The sequence below is a fragment of the Vicugna pacos genome, chromosome 22 (assembly GCF_048564905.1).
Source record: "Vicugna pacos chromosome 22, VicPac4, whole genome shotgun sequence".
Classification (NCBI taxonomy): Eukaryota; Metazoa; Chordata; class Mammalia; order Artiodactyla; family Camelidae; genus Vicugna; species Vicugna pacos.
In genome coordinates, this window is record NC_133008.1 from 19803712 (window position 1) to 19824874 (window position 21163).

General features: G+C 40.3%; 1 protein-coding gene across 2 annotated transcripts in view; it reads left to right on the plus strand.

Annotated features, from left to right (window-relative positions):
* The window catches only part of GABRB2 (gamma-aminobutyric acid type A receptor subunit beta2), a 197605-nt gene that overhangs the window by 83064 nt on the left and 93378 nt on the right, over window positions 1-21163 (plus strand). For both annotated transcript variants that reach the window (XM_072947274.1, XM_072947275.1), the window contains exon 6: window positions 14075-14157. In XM_072947274.1, the coding sequence (XP_072803375.1) occupies window positions 14075-14157 (83 nt within the window). The remainder of the gene's footprint in view (window positions 1-14074; window positions 14158-21163) is intronic.

A 21163-nucleotide genomic window follows, 5' to 3' on the forward strand; every position in this document is an offset into this window, starting at 1 on the left:
TGAACACCAGTCTTAAAAATGGTATGAGTTCAGTAGCAACATATATCAAATATTACACTAATCATTCTTTAAATATCCAATAGTGTTTTCCAGAATTGAGAAAATTCGCCTTAGGAAATGACTAATCTTAGGTATTTATTTTCAAATGAGTCTGAGATGGACATTCTACATTTCTCATGACTTGGCGTCTCTTCTTTGAAAAGCCCATTATTAGAGAAAGCAGTATAAAGATTGTACAGAGGGAATCTAGAAAGTGCTCTTTGTTGTTAAGTGGTTTGCCTACATAGTTTTTGTAGGATATTTTACTAATTATTACAAGAAACACAAGAGGTATACTTAACGTGTTCCCTGTTGTCATGGAGTTTGCTGTTTGATGGAACATCCCTGCCAGTTGTGTAAAACAAAGGTGTTACATGAATTTGCTGTTCTAGACTTGACATAAATTTGTATTACTTTTAAATAAAAAGCCCTCCTACTATTTGTATATCCAAAGCATGACTTGCAGTATTTTTTGCAATAGTATTTTTAATTGCTCCCTTTTTTCTCATTACAAAATACTTCACCATTTTCCTCTTGACCTCATTCAGTCTTAAAATAGATCGTAAGAGTGATGGTAAGTGCACTTACCATGTATTTAACACTCAGGATTGCAAGCCATTGCTCTAATTGCTTCACAGACATCATTTAGTTTGATTTCTTATTGGCACTGCTATAAAATAGACATTTTCATCTACCTGTTACAGAAAAGGAGACTGAGAGAGGGCTGAATAACGTCCACAGTGTCGGAGAGCTAGAAATGCCAGGTCTCGATGTAAATCCAAGACTGCTTCCAAATATTATCCCACCTCTTTTCTAAAAATGTTACTTTTGTGTCTTTCAGAGTCGCAGTTGTAAATCCAGGAGACCGCTCCTGTTCTGTTACAAATCTTTCTTATTTCCCCAACTCATTAATCTTCTTGAAAATTTACAGTATCTCAGAGCGTTTCCTCTAACTGCGAACTGACTTTAACTCACAATTCTACTATCCTGTAATTGACTGCATTTTAAAGGCAGTCAATCTTAATGACAACACCACGTCTAAGCTTTACCATAGTCTGAACGTTTCACTGACCTATATTATAGGAATGGTAGAGGGGTGTATTAGTCATTTAATTGGCTGTTACCATTGCTGAGTTTTAAATTATGCTTCCAAGGGAAATTGGCCTCACATGCGCACATCAGAACATCTGTTTCTAATCGTTAAACCATTCTTTTGTGACTTTCTTGAATCAATGTTTAAAACCAAGTTTCCTGACATCATCACTCATGCTTGTGTGTGATGGCATGTTATCCAGCTATCCAGTTCCATATTATCCTTCAGCAACTCTCTATGCTAGATGCAGTTATTCCCATTTCAAAGACCAGCAGACCGGCCTTCTCAAGGGGCATAATTAGCAAACGGTGAGCGCTGGGGTTTGCACCCACGTCCGAATGGCTGAGTGACTCCCCGGACATGTTCTTTCCTCTCTGCTGCCCTGAAACCAAGAGAACTCATGTTCACACTTGGTTTTTTTTGTTTTTTTTTTTAATTTTTAAATTTTATTTTGACCTGTGTTCATTAGCCACATTGTTTCCCTTGAGGCTGTAATGAAAAATAATCTAAAATGTGAAGACATGCATTAGTGAGATGAAGGTTGCACTGAAACCCCCGCAGCTGTCCTGGCACCGGGCACGTGTGCTCACTGTTCCAGACTGAGCGGAATAAAGCCCTAACCTCCAGAGAGTTTTAGTTGAACCTTGGACAAAGTTACCATTGGTTCAGACCCGGGTGGGGCCTGTCACTCACTCTCTGTGTCAGTTGGAGTGAATCACTTCACGTCTCGGACACGTGCTTTCCTCATTTATACAATCACAGGGGCTGCCTACCGTCAGCCCTGAGGACACGCCCCATCCGTAGAAGAATTTTCTTGGACTAATATAGTAGTTTTCTAAATTAAGGATGTTTTATTTTTAAATGTATATTTCCTAGTTACCATTTAGAAAAATCTAAATGTTAGAAACACTGGGCCTGACTTCCCACATGACAACTGTCAGCTGAAGCCGAGACGGGGATACCCTGTTCCAACAGGGTGTGTTTTGCTCATTTCCGCACAGTTCCCACCATTCCCTGTTGCCTTACGTAGAGCTGACTCCTCCTGCTGCAGAACCCTTAAGCCTGACCCTCTCTCTGGGATCTGGCTTTGTGACACATCCATCAGATTTAAGTGTCATGTGATATTAGTGCTTTGTTTCACATGTCATACTGTGCTCTGCAGTTTCCAGTGGATAAAAAGTCAACTAGCTGGCCTGGAACTGAAGGTCCACTGCTGTTGGCCTTCACCCAGCCTTTCGCCAGGGATGAGTCTCAACAAGTTTTCTTAGCACTCGTGTTGCTGGAGCCACTTTACCCAAGTGTCCTGGCTCTGAGCACATGCTCACACTGTTCTCTGCTGAGTGGAAAGCCCTCCGAGCCACAGTCTGTCTCGCAGAATCTTGCACATCCTTCATCACCTGATAGTGATGGCTCATCTTGATATTCCAGCCTTGTTCCCATCTCCCAGCTTGGAGGAAATGATAGCTCATCTTCCCCGCAATAACTACTTCACCTTCCAATTATCTCCCTTAGTGGAGCTCTTATAACCCAAGTTATTCATACTCAACACATAGAACTGTAATGATAATAGAGGTAAAGTTTGTAAGAATGCTTGCTCCATGCTAAGCGATGTCTGTGCGTTGTTTCAAGTCCTCGCATCCATGCTAAGTGGTAGTGGTGGTTGTGCTGTTAGTCTTATGGGGGCTCAGAGAGTTAGGGCTTTGCTTTAGTTGCTGGAGTTTTGATCCAAGGTGACATAGCTAATATCTTCCCACATCAGTGCATCTCATATCTGTGCTTTGATCTGAAGGCTCTCAAGGCCAAAGACTACATCTTTTTTCTTATTTTTTTTTATTGAAGTACAGTCAGTTACAATGTGTCCATTTCTAGTGTACAGCACAAGGTCCCAGTCATGCATATATATATATACATATATTTGTTTTTATATTCTTTTTCATTAAAGGTTATTATCAGATATTGAATATAGTTCCCTGTGCTCTACAGAAGAAACTTTTTTTAAATCTATTTTTATAAACAGTGGCTAACATTTACAAATCTCAAACTCCCAAATTTACCTTCCTACTCGCATTCCCCTGGTAACCATAAGATTGTTTACCATGCCAAAGACTACATCTTAGTAATTGTATTAAATACCTTCTTCAAGTCTTAGGAAGCACCATGCAGAATATAAGCTCTCTATGGACAAATTAATATTAATCAATTCCTTTATTGTCATTCAGGTGCATTACAATTCAGAGGCTGAATACCTTTCTCACACTCATTGACCAAGTGATGATAAACTTGCAAACTCTAGGTTTTTAAATGTATAGATTATCCAACTCAAAATCCTTATGTTCTCTCCCACTCCCTATCGGTGGGAGACGTGAGACATTGCATTCCTCTCAGGAATGGTATGTATTTGGCAATTATTAGTCTCTTCTTTTCCTGCGAGGAAAAGACAGTCTCATATGCTTTGGAGGGTGGGGTGGGTGTTAGGGAAGACCAGGACGCTATTGAGAGAACAAATACGGTCGGTTGTGTCACCGCGATACAGTGTGTCTTAATCACTTAAAAATAATTGCTCTAGAAATAATTACTCATTAGCGGCATTATGGTGTTACACCACTGCAGATGCCTTAAGTAATGTGAACGCTGAGCGTGACAACATTGGATGTTGCATCCCAGTGCTCTGAGAACGGTCCTCAACAATCCTGTTAGTAATTACCCGACAGAAGTATATCTTTACCTAGCCCTGGTTGTCATTAAGCCTGCGCGGAAATACTTTAATGTTTATAGGCTGTATGACACCTCTTCAGTTGTTTAATTACCTTTAGCAACTCCTCAAGTTGCCTGTTTTATTAAGCTAACATCCATTTCAAGCCAAATTAGCAAAGGTGTGCTCAGGCTGCAAGGGGATTTAGGCAGTGGCTTCAGTTGCTGGAAATTAAAGACAGAGGCTGCTTTAGTGCACCAGAAAGTACAGACCGTCACTGGGACCGTCCTGGGGCCGTGCTCAGGGGTCTCCTCCCCATCACCCTGACAGACGAGCCTCTTCTTTACACATCATTTCCCGAAACGGAAGTCTACCATCCACCCTGGGGAGCTGTTTGATTATTTTATAGCCTTCACTATCAGCCACGTCATCTTTCTCTTTAACCTAAATCCTCTGTGTCCTTCGTGTTATAATTCATGGCCACAGCCTCCTGCTTGGACCACGGGAACAGTGGACCATCACTCCCGGGAGCCCTCCATGTACATAGAGGCTGCTCTTTCATCCATCAGTCAGTTCTGTTCTCCAGCCAGAACAGCCGAGCTTATTCAGCCATTTGTTAAACAATTAATTTTCCAGGGTTTAATACTCTGTAACATTTTACTGAATTATGAAGCCATTTTGCCGTATTTTTTTAGAGAGAGAAACAAACAGAGAGACAGAGAAAGCAGGATGGTGGGCTGGGGAAAATATTCCAAGCATGGCCACTCTGTAACCTGGCTGTCCGTCTTCTCATTCTTCCAATCCTGTTCCCATCTCCCAGCTTGGAGGAAATGAAATTATCCATATGAAAAAAGGCATTACACAGCTTTTCCTCCTGATACCTTCTATTATCGATTTTCATTTTTCACCCAGGAGTTGGATGTGCTTGTCTTCAGCCTTATCTTTTTGCGATGTGCTGTAATAATATGTCAGTGACCTGTATTGTAAATTGTCTATCATTTCCAGCAGAAGTGTTTATGTTCTTTTCTTGTGGGCCTTTTCTGTTTCTCTGAAATCTTTCTTTAAAATGAGCCCCAGGTTTCTTTTTTTTTAACGGTTCACTTTATTTTGCTTTAATTCTTTATTTAGTCAATTCAACTTCTTACTCAGTATGCCATCATTTGGGTGCATGGGAATTTTTGTTTTCTTTCCTTCTGTTTTTCAAACTGCCCAGCATGAGAGATGTGTTTTGGGGAGAGCTTTTTAAGTGCTTTTTTTTTTTTTCCAACGTAGCTTCTAAATTGTTTGTGTTAATCAGTCTTCAGCTGTAAGGGGTTCTCTGAATTTCCGTTAAACGCTTCTGAAGAAATGAAGTGATTTTCACAAGGCAGAGGGAAGTTAGTCTTACTGCGTTTGGATGAGACTCTCAGGGTCATGCTTCCATAGTATTTTGAGTAAGTAATTGTTCAGAGGTCAAAAGGACCTTTTTGTATTACAGCAGCTCCTCTTCGTGTGTTGGCTCAAGGTCACACAGCAAGAGGCAAAATCAAGACAGACGTGCGCTCAGGACCACTCCCAGGTGTCTGTCCTTGCCCTCTGTACCCCTACGTCTGCGAGTCTTCTGTGAGACAAGCAAGCACTGCGCTCACCCCTCCTCGCTGTCACATCACCATCCAGAAAGTCTGTACGGATTCATAATTCTCCTGGCAGCGTGCGTGCCTGAGAGGGGCTGTTTCCCTGCAGAATCTGTAGTACTGAATATTATCATGACTTTCAGTTTTCGCTGATCAGATAGGCAATAATCCTCATGGTGTAACTTTTTTTTATCTTTTTTTCTTACATGATGGTTTTTATTTTTAAATTTGGTTCTTCCGGTTTTATTGAGATATATGATTGACACGCAGCACCGTAGAAGTTTTTAATATAAACTTGTGGTTTCTCATGGTATGAAACATCTTTCCCACAAATTTGGTACCTATGGTAGGTGAAAGACTTAATTCTTAAGTAGTAAAAATGCCACTGAGATGAGAATCTGGCTGTCGAGATCGGAGTGACTGAAAGGTCTGAGATGGCAGTGTCGGTGGCTTTTATTGGAGTCTGAAGCACAAGCTGAGTTGCCAGTATGTGACAGGAGGCAGCTCTGAGTAATTTATTTTTCGTGTTTGAAAAAATAACAGCGGCAGTAACAAACAGTAAAACCCATTTTGCTTTACTGGTTGAGGTTATGACAATTGCAACCATGTACTGCAGGGGAAATGCGTCTGAGGGCATGTTGGAGGCTGAATCCACCACAGAACATGTTTCCCCGCTGACCTTTTAATAGAGTGTATCTTTTTCTTAGACATCATATGTCAGCTGCTCAAGGAAGGTGTGTGTGTGTGGAGGGGGTGATGGTAGAGGAGGGAGGTGGTTTAAAGGTCATTTCAGTCCCACGTGGGTTTCTCTGATGGCCATACTCCCGCCAGAACTTCCGTGTTGTTGGGCCAGCATCCAGCACCAGCCTCTTCCCTTGTCCAGTCCTGCTTCCTCTCCCTTTCTTCTGCAGGTGGTGATCCCTGATGAGCATCCTTCAGGGTCTGCTTCTGGAAAACCCAATTTCGCATAGATGCCCTGAGTCTCCTAGGGAGGCAGAAAATAATGAATAAGCAAATACATACACAGACTAATTTCCAATAGTGACCAGTGTTATGAAGGGAATAGAAGGAGGTGGGACAGTCAGCAGCGGTCAGGGAGGAAGGACTGCTTTGGCCAGGTGGGGGGAGGAACCTTTTTAGATGGGCTGTGATGAACGGAGACTGGAGTCATCGGAAGGCAGCAGTTCATTTAAGTTCATTCATCCTCTCCCTCATCCCTAAAATCCCAAGACAAAGGACCCAGGAACGGAATGCTTTCAATTTTTTTTGACAGCCTCCCTAGAGACACTTGCGATTTTAAATACATTTCTGTAATATATTCTATCAGTCAGGGGCCCAACAGGAAACAGATGGCATAGTGAAAATGGGCTAATTTGAGAAGAATGGAATAAAAGGGTAATGTACAAAGAGAAGGAACAGCACCCCCTCCCTCACAGAGTTAGGACCAGCCATAGCCATAGCCGTTCACTCCCCAGCATCCCAGGCTTGGAGGGAAAGAGGAGGGAATAGTCAGGGACCTGGGACCTCGTTCCCCTGGTCTCACTGTCTCCCCTCCCCCAGACTCCTGGTCTGCTCCCTGTTGGCCAAATCCAGCCTGAGGCCAGAGAACCAGGGAGGCAGGTTTGAAGACACCATCTAGTGTCCAAGGCCACAAAGCTTGGCGGTTAAGGGTGGAGGGTGGATCTGGAGAGGCTAAGGAAGACACCCAGCATGGACGTGTAGTTGAGGTTTTAACCTAACACTGGAGTGGATGTGGAAGAAGTGACCGCAGACCCAGCTGAGGTTCCAACCTCAGTCTGTCCCCGACTAGCTATAAATTAAAAAAAAAAAAAGTTAGAAGGCTGAAATAAAATTGGAGAACTTATTCTGAAGTGTATATCTCTGATGTGTCTGTTGCAAATCAAAATAAAATATTTTAAATGTTTTAATGAATGCAGCGAAAAGTATCTGGCCTAGCTAAACGTGGTTTTAAATTGTGAAAACAAAACAAAACAAAAAAATCACTGTTGAAATCATTAGAGTCCCAGCTCTGTGTCTTTCCAGTTGGTGAGTGGTCCTGGTTCAATGAAATCTCTTAAAGTGATCTGAAGCCAGATTGCAGTTGTTAGGTTGTGAGTCAAAAAAAAAAAATCGCTTTTTCTCAGGGACCCAGGCTCCCTTTAAGAAATAACCTAGAAAGACGAGAGGGCAGTCTCATTGCTGAGATAAGCACGGGGTTTGTGGATGAGACCATCAGTAATATGGAGACTGACGGTAAACAAAGGACTGACTGTGGATCGGTGTGTCCCTGTCTACTAATACTCTGATTGAGTAGGATGTACATGCTCACAGAATGAGATCTTGTTCGATGCTGCTGTTTGGATTCCATCGGCATGTTATTTAAGGAAATGCCTTTTATAATAATACCTGAATTTGTAGCAGAGAAGCGTCGCCTTTAATGGGCAGGGGTATCTTTGCAGAGAATAAAATTCCAGAAAAGCAGAGAGTCACAGAAAGCCACGCAGCTGCAGCAGAGTAGAAATGGCTCTCATCTGAGAGGCACGGTTTATCAAATGGGAACATGATTGCTAACAATCTTACTTTTTTTTTTTTTGGTGATTACAAAGTTGAGCAGAGGGGCACGTGTGACGCTATATGAGGACTTGTGAAGGGCTTTTAAAAACAATTATGCCTGAGTGTCGGGGATTTTCATTTAAGCTGAAGGCCTCTGTGGAGGTAAATCAAGAGCACAGGCTGGAAGGAAAGGGCTGGGGGAAACCTTCAATCAGGAGAGACTGTTACATGGGGCCTCTAGGGGAGAGGCCTGTGTTTGCTTGTCTAGGGTGGGCCGATCTACATAATTGGCTAAAAAAGACTGAGCAGCTGTGAAATACAGAGTTTGAATGTGTGGGTAAAACAAAATTACAAAATATACAGGGTCACAGAACGTGAGATGTATTTTCATAGCATTATAGAATTTTCAGGCTCATTTGGGATCTAAGAAATCGGCCCGTCCTCCAGAGATGCCAGTGACTTTATCAAGGTCAACTAGCTAGTTAGTTACCGCCTGGTCGTTAAGTGTGTGGAGACAGCCTAGATTTAAGTCTCAACTCCACCACTCACTCTGCGACTTTTGGAGAAAATTACTCCTACCATTCTGAGCCTCAGTTGTCTTACCTGTAAAATGGGACACCCCTCGTGTTAAATGAGATGATACATTTCAGTAATACTAGGTGTCTGGAACATAGTGAGCAGTCAGTTAACTGGTGGTGTGTTTTTTTATTATCAAGAATACCAGAGCTGGGGTCACCTAACTCCTACAGCAATGTTCTGTCTACTCCACAAAAAAACAAGAACATATCCCAAGAGGGGTATGTGTGAGAAATCAGTTTCCCAACTAAAATAGTTGTAAGATACAAAATAATGTCAAGTCTTCTTGGAGATATTAAAACAAAAAAAATTTAAGTACTTTTGGAGGAAAATGTCAAGTCTTCTTGGAGATATTAAAACAAAAAAAATTTAAGTACTTTTGGAGGAAGTGATGCAGATGGACATATGAGCACTTTTCAAAATTTCTGTTAATACTCTCATGCTTAAAATCTAGCCATTGGAAGTTCCCCCCTAGCTGAAGTCTTTACTGTTTGTCTTACAGCTAGCAAAATGTGTATCAATACATTTTTTGATAATAGACCTTTTTTTAACATCCTAATTTTTCTCTGTTAGTGATGCCTACTGATACTAAAGATTTCCTTTGTTCTCTGTGATTAGAGGAAGTTGTGTGTTTAAGGAAATGTACATTTTGAACAAAGTAAAAGCATGCTGTGAATTAGCACAATATGTTTTAAATACAGTTGGGGATAAGGCATCTGATTTTCTTAAGAAATATACAAAGATGTTGAAAAAACAGTATGGGGATAGGGGTCTGGGATAACTGGGTGGTTGTCAAGATAAAGAAATCAAAGAGAGTAAAAGTCCAAAGTCACATCTTTATGATCCTTGGTTGAAATCCTGGTCAGTATGTCATGTGTTCAGGCCCATGTTTGACCATGTTAACTAGCTCCTGAAGGCGCCCTAGCTCCTGAAGGCGCCCTTGCAGGGTCTGCTGGAAGACCCCAGTGTGTCCCGTTGATGATTCAGACTTACTTCCGATTTGCTGGGGGTGGGGGAGGGGCAAAGACCTCTATTACTGCTTAATAACTATCTTTGGTCGTATTCAAACTTAGGCTGATACAGTAGCATCATGAAATCTTAGGTAATGACAGTAGAACATATCAGTTATGGCTTTAATGCAAAATACTGGCATAACTATTGTATGTCTTGATTTTGTAGACGCCTTTAGCGACTCTTAGAGCCATGTTACCTACTTAGTTTTCTTGCACTGTGTCAGTATTTTATGACATACATCATTTTTTGGATGACAGTGCCCAATGGCTAAGGATTAAAAATTTATCTAGAGATCTCTTATCCCAGTGGGGATGTTAGCATTCCCCAAAGGTGCAATGGTATTCAGCCCTGAAGAAGACACATGTCTTCTTTTAACTACAGAGGACTTGCTCTCAGGTACATTCTGGAGGCATCATTGACTGTTTCCTCAGATTGAAAAACGGAGCTGTCTTCATATATGTCACAATGGTCTTGAAACTGAATCAGGATCCCTGCCTAATGAGTCGCTGGCTTCCCTTCAAAGACTCCTGGTAGTGGTTTTGAGTAATTTAAGGCCCATTAAGGACACTTATCAGGATTCAGAAAGGCATGTTCATGAAAAGCCCGTTAAGTATATTTGTTGTATTGACTTATTCCTAGAGAAGCTTAGCCCTGTTATAAATGAGAATGTCCCAGAGGATAGATTTTGATGCTGATCATTGACCTTTTCTGAAAAAGATTCATTCCAGGGTAGCTTCTTCTATAAGGATGATTTTGACTTCTAAATTTATTTGAGAATTTTTGTACATAAATTAGGCACTTAATACTGAGAATTGCTTCAGAATCCTCAGTTTGCGACTACTTAGGACCGTGGTTGTCTTTGTTCTGTGTTATTGTTGTTATTAATATTTTTTTTTATCTTGGGTTAGTGACACATGCCAGCACCTGGCAAAATGCTTGAGATACAAATAAGACGAAAATAGATGTGGTTCCTGATCTCACTGAGCACCTAGAAAACATGCAGGTTTATTACACATGTTGGTACATTGTCTTAAAATTTGTTGAAAACAGTTTCATAAACACATGGCATAATGATTCTCTTTGCACATCTATGTGCAATCGCGCTGGCACACGATTTACATAATATTTTATGGCTCTGCTTTGCTTAGAAGTGTGTAAATAGTCTATGTTTCTCCATGTGTACAAACATACATGTGAGTACTACCAAGTAACCACTGGTTAACTGAGTTATCACTGTATTTCCTAGTTAGCAATGAGCAATAACAGAAGATGCAGAATATTTTGAGTTACAGCTTTCTTCCTACTTTTTATCATCTCACAACCAAGCAGGAAGGCAAGTTTTTAATTCAACTTTTCAGGGGCAACTGAGTCTTGGAGAATGTAATGTCTTATCCCATGTCATTCATCCTGGTCTATACAATCAGGATCCAAATGTATTGTTTTGGCTACAGAGTTTCTGCTTTAATCCAACAGGAGACACAAATGCTTATAAACATCAACTAGCACACATTTATAATTTTTTTTTAGTTTTGCGAAGTATATTATAGCATTAAAAAAAGTGAAACATCAGTGTAATTGTGAATGTTGTTGATGTGAGAAAAACACTTTCTTCATACTTCATCTTTAAAACATGAGTAGAAACCCATTGCTTCTGCGTTAGCATTAGTCAATTTATTTTCTGGTTCACAACACTAGTTCACAGATGTTAGTTGCCATGAATATGCATCAGCAGAATGTGGGAACCACAACCTTAGGGGCAATTGCAAATTCCACCTCACTTACACAGTCGGGCATCTATTTATGGCTCTCCTCTTTTATCTTATGTGTTCCCTTGTACCTTTCATGTCTTTTGGGTTCATTCCATCAAATGAAGTGAATTTTCTCTAGAGTCTCAAGATGGAGATTGTATCTGCTGTCTTACGTAAATAGCATGAGAATTCCATATGCCCACCATGTGCCTAATTTTATTTCCTTTGAACATTTCTGTTTTACACCATACAGATTCCTGTATGTTAGTGGCAATTCAGATTGTATCTACATGGTAAAAAAAAATCAGTGGACTCATCAAAAATTTAGCCAAGTATCACATAGCCAAAATAAATTGTCCTTTTTAAAACTCTGAGTAAAGAATGTGACTGTTAATTTTTGTATAATTTTTAGAATTTATAATATATAGGTAATTGATCAGTCCCATTGAAAGCAGAAACAATCAGGTTGATAACAAGAAAAATTCTGGTACTAGTTAATATAATGCTAATTAAATGGATTATAGTTTACTTACTGTTGAAAATATGAAAAGAATCCCTAAAACCTAAGCCACATTTTAGTTTAAAGAGAAGAGAAATGATGCAATAAAGTCACCCTCCAAATGAAAGCAAAACCAACGGCTTGACTCTTGTTAATTCATATGTTATCCATTTAGTAGATATTTGCTGATTCCCTTATGCTAAGTAGAAAAAGCCTGTGTCTTTCAATGGCTTAAATTTTACTGGGAGAAATAGTTTTTACAAAAGAGAAATGAGCAAGATAATTTCATATTGTAATCACTGCTGGGGGGAAATGAACAGCTTAGACGGAGCATTAGTAAAGGCAGCTGCTTCGGGTGGGCTGCTTAGAAAAGGTCTTTCGAAGGAGGTGAGTTTTGAGCTGGAGGACCAGCTGTGAGGTCAGAGAACACATGTTCTAGGCAGAGAGAACAAAGGTGAAGGCTGGAAATAGTGAGTGAGGACTTGAGCGTCAGAAGGGAAGGAAGGGTCAGTGGATTCAGGGCACAGTAGGCAGTAGCCAAGACTGGGATTTTTTTGGAAGAGCCGCTAACATTTTTAAAGAGAAGAGATAAGATCTGATCTGTGCTTTTCAAACATCTGACTGCTGTGTGGATCATGGGTAGCAGGGAGGCAGGTGGGGAGGCTGGGAGACCAAGATACTGTAGTAACATGGAGACGAAGCAATGGCCCCATAGATTCAGAAGGAGGCAGTGAAGATGAAAAAGGGCCAGGGCAGAGTAGCTGACTCCTGGTAAAGGAGAGGAAGAAACCTAGGATGAACACTAGCCCTAGGATACTTGCTCATCACTAAAAAGAACAAAAATTAACAGAGCCCAGAACTTAATAAAGCAGTCATCAAACTACAGGTAGAGAGGCATGAACTCTGTACAGTAAGTCAATTGTTTGTCTCCATCCTACCATGGGGGAGTGGGACTCTCACACCTAAGGAATTTCCTAGAGTCAGTCTACCTGGACTGCTCGCCTGAGCTCTGTCTAAGACCCTTTAACGAGGAAGGCTGAGCTGTGAGCTCTTTCTCCCAAGCTGGGGCTGCATCTTATTTCTGTTTCCAACATGTAATACAGTGTCTCTTAGATTTGAGTTAAGCCACAGTTGGTCAAATTTAACACTAATTTCTACTCTTAGTTTTTTTTTTTCCAACAGACATAAAGGGTCTATTATGTGTAGGTTTTCTTTTATATTCTTTACATAAAATATTATATTAATTCATACAGAAGCTGTATTAGGTAATTATTGTTGATAATGTCTCCTTTCATAGATGAAGAAACTAAGCTTGGTTAGGAGATATTAGCCATCTTGATGTGTATCAGTTAGCGAGGCAGGATTAGAATTCATACCTATGTCTGTTGTGTTTTAAAAGTTGTGCTTTTTCATAACATTGTGCTGCCTTGTTGATCAGAAAACATAGTGATAAATCATTTAGGGCTGTGTGTTTTTTGGCTCTTTCTTGTAGGCCTTCTTTAATTAGTGAAAAGTGAGATTAGTGAAAAATGATGACAGAGAAATATAAAGACATTAAAGAGACACATTCATTTCTCCCTGAAAAATTAATAAAGGTACCTTGTGTTCTAGATGAACAACTCTGCCAACCAACAGGAGGAAGCTCTCTAATAGGCCATGAGAATATCAGATTATTCAGGACAGAGCCAGTCAGGTGACAGATGAATGGCGAATATCGTGTGTTCTGCTAACGCACTTGCAGAATACTACCTTATGTATAGAAAGGTCAAAAATGATAGATCAAAGCCAAGAGTGATCGACAATTAGATAGATTTTAGGGTCTTGAGAAAGGGAAAGGAAAACAAAGTGGGTGTAAGAGTAACATCCATGTTGGTGTTCTCAGTGACCTGTGATGGCTGTAAAACAGAGTCCCGGGACGCCCCTGCCGTATCCCCAGGACATTCTGGAGAATGGGAGCTGCCTTTTTAACAAACATTCCCGGGTGATTTTGGTACCAAGTAGGTAATGGACCCCATCATGGGAAAATACTGATTTAATCCACTCTCTTTAATTTACAAATCATTATGAGGCTCCTAAAGGAAAATGGTTATCCAAAGTTGTAGCACTTTTTTTTTTTTTTCGGTTAGAGCTTAGACTAAATCAGTCTCCTAGAGGTCCAGTTCTGTCTTCTTTGATACTTAGATTTAATTTTTCCGACTCCAGTCACAGACAAGCTAACAGCACGTACCCTTGATATTTCTCTTCTAGAATCACAACCACAGCTGCCTGCATGATGGACTTAAGGCGGTACCCACTGGATGAACAAAACTGCACCTTGGAAATTGAAAGCTGTAAGTTTTTCGGAGAATCCAGCTTGATGCACTCGGCTTTAAGGTTCTCCTTCGGCGTGGGCCTCCGTCCTAGGTTCATGTCTGGACCACAGGTCCTGCAAAGGTTGTGCTGGCACGCTCAGTTTGGTGGAGGGGGGCACACACAGTGTCTTCCCTCTGTGATGCTTCCACTCTCTCAGTCTCATCTTTAAATCCCTGGGAGAGATGTGTAGAGAAGCAGTAATCTCGCCATGAAAAGAAGATGCTAAGAGTCTGGAAAGAGACCGAGGGCTATTTTGGGCATTTATTATATAGAATTGGTGTCAGCAGCTGCCACAGGCTTGGGAAAATAGGTGGAGACGGCAGGATGACATGAGATGTCCTCGCTGATCTCGTCTCTCACAAACGTTATCGCTGTAATCGCAAAATAACCATGTCCTCTGGATTAGCTAACACATTCACAGGGTGTGGATTGGTGGAGTCTTTGGTTTTTTTTCCCCCCGAGGGACTATTTTCAGTGTCTCAGATTTATTTTATATTCTTGCGAAAGGCCATATGATGAGCATGTGACCGGTGCATGTGTGTTTATTCTCTTTTCCTGTGCTGACCTGTTTTGCAGCCTTCGTGCTTTTCTAGGTCACGGTTTCCACATGCTTTTTTTGATGATTCAGTCGCCTACCCTGCTGGGTGGGCTAAAGCGTTGATTTCGTAACCCATCTCCATTTCAGAAGTCGCACAGGGAGGTTGTTTGAGGTGGGGAAGGATTTTGAATCTTTTTTTTCTCTGTCATTTCTTTGCGATGTTTTCATACCTCAACCCACCACCAAGCAACTGGAAGCTGGTGACTTTCTGTGCAACATCCTAGATAGTGAGTAGCTTGACTGCTGTGTGGATATCCTCAGCCTTTGGGAGGAACTCTAGCCGTGGCAAGCTGTGCAATTCTAAGTCACTGCTCAGAGCAGAAATACAGCATTTCTGACACATGGCTGGTACTTTGGCTCATTTCAAAAATTAGCTTTGAGGAATAATTACATGTACATGCTCTTTTTGAAGAACCTGATTTCATGCTTGTATTTCTAAGCTATCATTATTTTCACATTAAATCTCTGCCATAATGAACTGTTTAAGGGGGTGGGGAAGGGAAAGTTGCGAGTCCGAGATTTGCAGATACTAACAACTATATATAAAATAGATAAACCACAGATTTCTTCTGTATAGCACAGGGAACTATATTCGATATCTTGTAGTAACCTACAATGGAAAAGAATATGAAAACGAACATATGTATGTGTATGTATGACTGAAACGTTATGCTGCACACCGGAAACTGACACAACATTTTAATCTGACTATACTTCAGTTAAAAAAAAAACTATTTAATCAAATTGGTCTTTGGGATTTGGTTGTTATTTTTATGTAGATATCTTCGGATAACTCTGCCTTTTCCTAACTTACGATACAATTTAGAGCATAATGTTCTTCAGAGCTCAAATTCTTTGGTGGTTTCAAATTGTTGATGTAAGGACATTTTGAAAAAAGTGTGTTGCTCTGCTACTAATGAAGTTTTGTGGTAACAGCATTTTTTTGTGTTAGAGTATTTAGGGTTTTCTATATATAAGATCGTGCCACCTGCAGAGACAGTTTTACTTTTTTCTTTCTAATTTGGATGTCTTTTTTTTTTTTCTCTTGCCTGATTGTTCTGGCTAGGACTTTTAGTACTATGTTGAAAAGGAGAGTGGGCCCCCTTGTCTTCTGATCTTGAAGGAAACACTTCCCACCTTTCATTATTGAGTATGACGTTAGCTGTAGGCTTGTTATTTAATGGCCTTTGTGACGTTGAAGTACATTCCTCCGAACCAATTTGTTAAGAGTTTTTATCAAGAAAACACGCTGAATTTTTTCAAATGCATTTTCCTGCATCTGTTGAGTTAATCGTATGACTTTAATCTTTCACCCTGTTAATGTGATGCATCCCACTTGATGATTTGCATGTGCTGAACTATCCCTTGCGCCCCCGAGATCAGCCCCACTAGCTCGTGGTGTGTGATTTTTTTTGTTGAATTTGATTTGCTGGTATTTTGTTGAGGATTTCTGATCTCTGGGTATCAATGATATTAGCCTGCAGTTTTCTTTTCTTGAGGTATCCGTATCTGGCTTTGGGGTCAGGGTAGTTCTGGCCGTGAACAGTGGGATGGGAGCAGCCCTTTCTCTCTAACTTTCTGGCAGAGTTTGAAAATCATTGGCATTGATTCTTCTTTAAATGGTTGGTAAAATTCACCAGTGAAAACATCTGGTTCTGGGCTTTTCTTGGTTGGAAAGTTTCTCATCACGGATTCAGTCTACGTTATAGTAATTGGTTTGTTCAGGTTTTCTATTTCTTCGTGATTCAGTCTTAGTCGATTGTATGTTTCTAGTAATTTATCCATTTCTTCTCGGTTGTTTTATTTATTGGCATATAATTGTTCATAGTAGTCTCATGACCCTTTGCATTTCTGTGGCAGCAGCTGAAATGTCTGCTCTTTCATTAATAATTTTATTTATTTGAGCCCTTTCTCTTTTTTTCTTTGTCTAGCTAAAGATTGATCAATTTTTTATCTTTTCAAATAACCAACTCTTAATTTTGTTAATCTCTTCTTTTATAATCTTTTTCTTCTCATTGTTTTCCTGTTCTCTATTTTATTTATTTCTGATTTAATCTTTATAATTTCCTCTTTATGTCAACTTTGGGCTTACGTTTTTCTTCTTTCCCTGGTTCCTTGAGGTATAATATTAGGCTGTTTAGAGAACTTCCTTTTTTTGCTGATGTATGTGTTTATAGCTGTAAGCTTTCCTCTTGGAACTGTTTTTGCTGCATCTCATAAGATTTGATATGCTGTGTTTCTACTTCATGTATCTCAAGATATCTTTTAAAATTTCTCTTGTGATTTGTTCTCTGACCCACTGGCTGTTCAGGATTGTATTGTCTTATTTTCATGTACATGTGAATTTTCCAGATTTCCTCTCATTGTTGATTTCCAGTTTCATACCATGCTGGTCAGAAAAGATACTTGATATAATTTCGGTCTTCTTGAATTTTTTTGAAACTTGTTTTGTGACCTAACATATAATCTATACTAGAAAATGTTCTGTGTACACATGAGAGGAGCGTGTATTCCATTACTGTTGGGTGAAATGTTGTACGTCCGTGGGGCTCATTTCGTCTATAGTATCGTTCAAATCGACTGTTCCCTAATTGATTCTTGGTCTGGATGATCTATCCGTTGTTAAGAGTCAGATATTAAAGTCTTCACCTATTAGTGTATTCCTGTTTATTTCTCCTGTTAGTTCTGTTACGTATTTGCTTTATATATTAAGGTGCTCTGATGTTGCATGAATATTTACAATTGTTTTATCTTCTTGATAAATTGACCTCTTTATCGCCATAAAATGACCTGCTTTGTCTCTTGTGAGCATTTAAGTTTAAAGTCTACAAGGTAGATTTTAATATTTGTTTTTACGACTAGAGAAACAAACTCAAGAAGGTGAAGTGGTTTGCCCAAGATTATGCGGCTGCTGATTGGCACAATGGCTCTGCACTGATGTGGTCATTGATTAAGTGACTTACTTTAGTAAAGCCCCTGATTTTGTAGGGACCAGATGAACAGGAAGATCCACGTTCTAAAAATTGAGCAAATAGCCTATCCTTATGAATAATTGGGACATATTCATATTTAGCCAGACAAGGAATCATTGTTATAGAGAATAAAGTATGGTGTTATATTAATAACGTGCATGATATCTAGGCTTATTACTATCAGTCGGTAGTTAACTCATCATGTTGAAATAAGTTTAGGATCCTATCCCTTAAGCTCTGAAGATTGTGCCTGACATTTTACCTTATTTATCACTTCTTTCTGTTTAGCAGACTCTAGGCATTCTTTCATTTCTCTCTTCTGCCCCCTCTCTCCTCCCCATTTGTCCCCGCTTCCCTTCTCTCCCTTCTTCCCCTTCCTACTTCCCCTCCTTACTTCTCTTCCTCCCTCTCTCAAGTGCAAATGCGCCAAATAATGGCATTACTAAATCATTATCACCTTATCTCCGTATCAACAGTGACTATATTGGTATCCAGATAGGGTAATAAACTTGATTCTGGGAAGCTTGGAGTAGGAGAATATTAGGATTGAGTTTATTGCTATTCATTCATGATTGCATTCATTCAAGAATTTATTCGTTCACTAAATATTTGTTGGGCACTAATTATTTACCAGGTATTGCAGTAAGCTCTAGAGACATAATGGTGGACAAAAGAAGACAGTGTTTCTGCCCTCCTTTATTACGATAAGGAAGATAAAAATTATTTTAATAAATATATGTATGAGTGTAAAATCGGATTAGTGAAAAGCACTCTCAAAATAAAACATTTAATTCTGTAAGATCTTACAGATTAGAGGAAATCTTGAAATCAAGTGCTGGGGAATCTAGAAAGTCAGCATGGACTCCTCTTCTCTCTTCCAGGTGGAAGGGTGGAGAAGTCCTGTTGTGGATTAATGGGATTTGCTGAACTAAATGGGCCCTGACAATATTTATCACTAAGCAGGCAATGAAACTTAACTGCCAGTATAAAAAGGAGAACTCCATTCCCAGATGTTTCCAGTCTTTTCAAGTAGAGCCAGCCTTCCTTACTTTATACCTGCACGTTTCTTTTTTGTTGTTGTTGTTATATATGTGTTTTTATTGAAGTCTAGTCAGGTTATGGTGTTGTGTCAGTTTCCCTACAGCACAGTGCTTCAGTCATACATACACATGCATATATTCGTTTTCATATTCTTTTCCTACATGCTTCTTTTATCTGTGTTGTCAGCTACATCATACCTGTCCACATAATGTATGTACATGTCTGTTATGTTTCTGAGTCTCTCATTCAGACTGGAAGAGGGATAATGGAATACTCACCTGTATTTCTAGGGAAATGTCACCCTGAAAGCACCAGATGACAACGAAGTTACAAGCTAGCCCGTTTAAACAAAGCTCTTTGGAACTTTGCTGTTTGGGACTAAGATGAATTCTCATAAAGAAACAGGTGTACTGATGCTTTGAAATACATGATGCTGCCAAGTATAATTGAAGAGTATTAGGAGAAGACAGAGATTTATCTCTTTTTTTTAAAAATGTATGCGGTTCATGTCACGGTACAAGGACACAACTTTCTATTATACTGCAAGGCCACTTAGTGTGGTCCATTCAGAAATGAAAAGTAGTGCAAAGCGGGTGGCGGTGTTATTGTGTGTCTTTGAAATGGGAACGGTTAGGGGGCTACACTGTGTGCTAAGCCAGTTCAGCTTCTCAGTACCAACGTCACCTACGTGGTCCCTCTCCCCTGCTCAGCAGGGTCAGGCTGTCATGTATAGTCTTCATCCCCATCTCCAGGTGTCCACTTGGGACATGGGAGCTCCTTACCTGAAAGGAACTATGGAATTCTCTCAACTGAAATCCATTGACAGGCCACTCACTTTACCAAAACCCCAAAGTTTCCTTTTTTCCCCCTCATGTATTTGTGTGTTTTTATTTCAGCCTGTCTCTGGGTGATTTGGACTGAACAGCCTCCGTGTCTCATTCTCAGTGGTGTTGGTTTTGCAGTCAGTCTCAGCCTCAGTGCCACCTACAGTGGATTAGAGGCTGTGTGACGTTCTCTGTCACAGACAGCTTCACAGGGCTATGCCAAGTGTTGACTGAGGCAGCCACCAGGCATCTCCTTTTCAGGATCTTGGAGAAAAAAAAAAAAACCCTACTACTGCTCTTTGTGGCAGCATCAGAAACCAGTTCTTGCTGGCCTCTCACAGTCCCCGACCACCTGTGTGACACTGAGCAAGTCACCCTACTTAGCTAAGCTTCAGTTTCCACGTAGGTCACATGGAGATGTTAATACCTACCATCGTGAAGCTCTTGTGAGGATTACAAAACTCACGTAGATAAAGAATCCAGCACTTTGCTTGGTACATGGTGGACATCTGCATAAACAGTCCCTTCAGTAATTCATAATTATTATGATCATACTGACTCTGATTATTGTATATAACAAGTTCCACACTCATCTTGAGTTCGAGTAAATGCAGCCAAGGAGAGCCCAAAAGCACAGCACTGCCCTTGTCAACCTTGGCACATCTTACTCTGACCCTTGCTTTTATTTTCCAAGTAAGTTTTGTTATCTGTAGGGGTGTCTCCTTCCTCATAGAATGTCTGAGCCAGCTGTGCTTGTACAGATATAAAGTACAAATTAATTTCTTTTACTTCTGCCAAACAGGAAAAGAATGAATAGCGAGCTTCGAAATCCGAAGAGGGAGATTTAAAAGTTTTTGGGCAACTGTGCTTGAATGAAGTAAAGGGATAATTCATTTTAAAATGTAATCCATTTATGGTCTTGTTAACATTTATGCAGGTCCAGACAGGACAGCCGTCACCTGCTGACCATCTAAGGCCTCTGTGGTCAGCGTAGGAGAAAGGTCCCTGTGGGTGTGTGGGAGCCGGCATCTCTTCTTAGACGTGGTCAGCATGCTTTAGGAAGGAGAAAATGTACGTGTGATTGTTGTCATCTTATTGAATTCCAATTGAAGATCAAATAAAAACATCTTCCTGTTAGGATGCTGATGGAATAAAACCTCTACTTCCTTGCCAACAATTTCATTCTTGAGTCTTATTAAAGAGGTCAGTATAGATTGATGCATTTCAGCAGCCTGAGATGTTGAATCAAAATGTACCGTGTCACAGATCCAGGTTATGCTGTGTGCTGGCCAGTATTTCAGTAGGTGTCCATATGGTGTTTTTAAGAGCTTAGAAGGAAAAAGCATTGTGTTTTCTCCGCTCCTAAAGTGAAAATTGATGACACTTCAGAGTACGTTGGTAGGTTAAAAATGCCGTTCACAGAGGATGTGGTGATGAGATGGGGGTCTGAGCTCGTGGTGGATAGTGGGGATGTCTGGCGCAGGTTCCTCAAGCTCACGGAACAGGCCACATAGCTGCGTCACGCTGTGGTTTCTCATCTGTACCATGC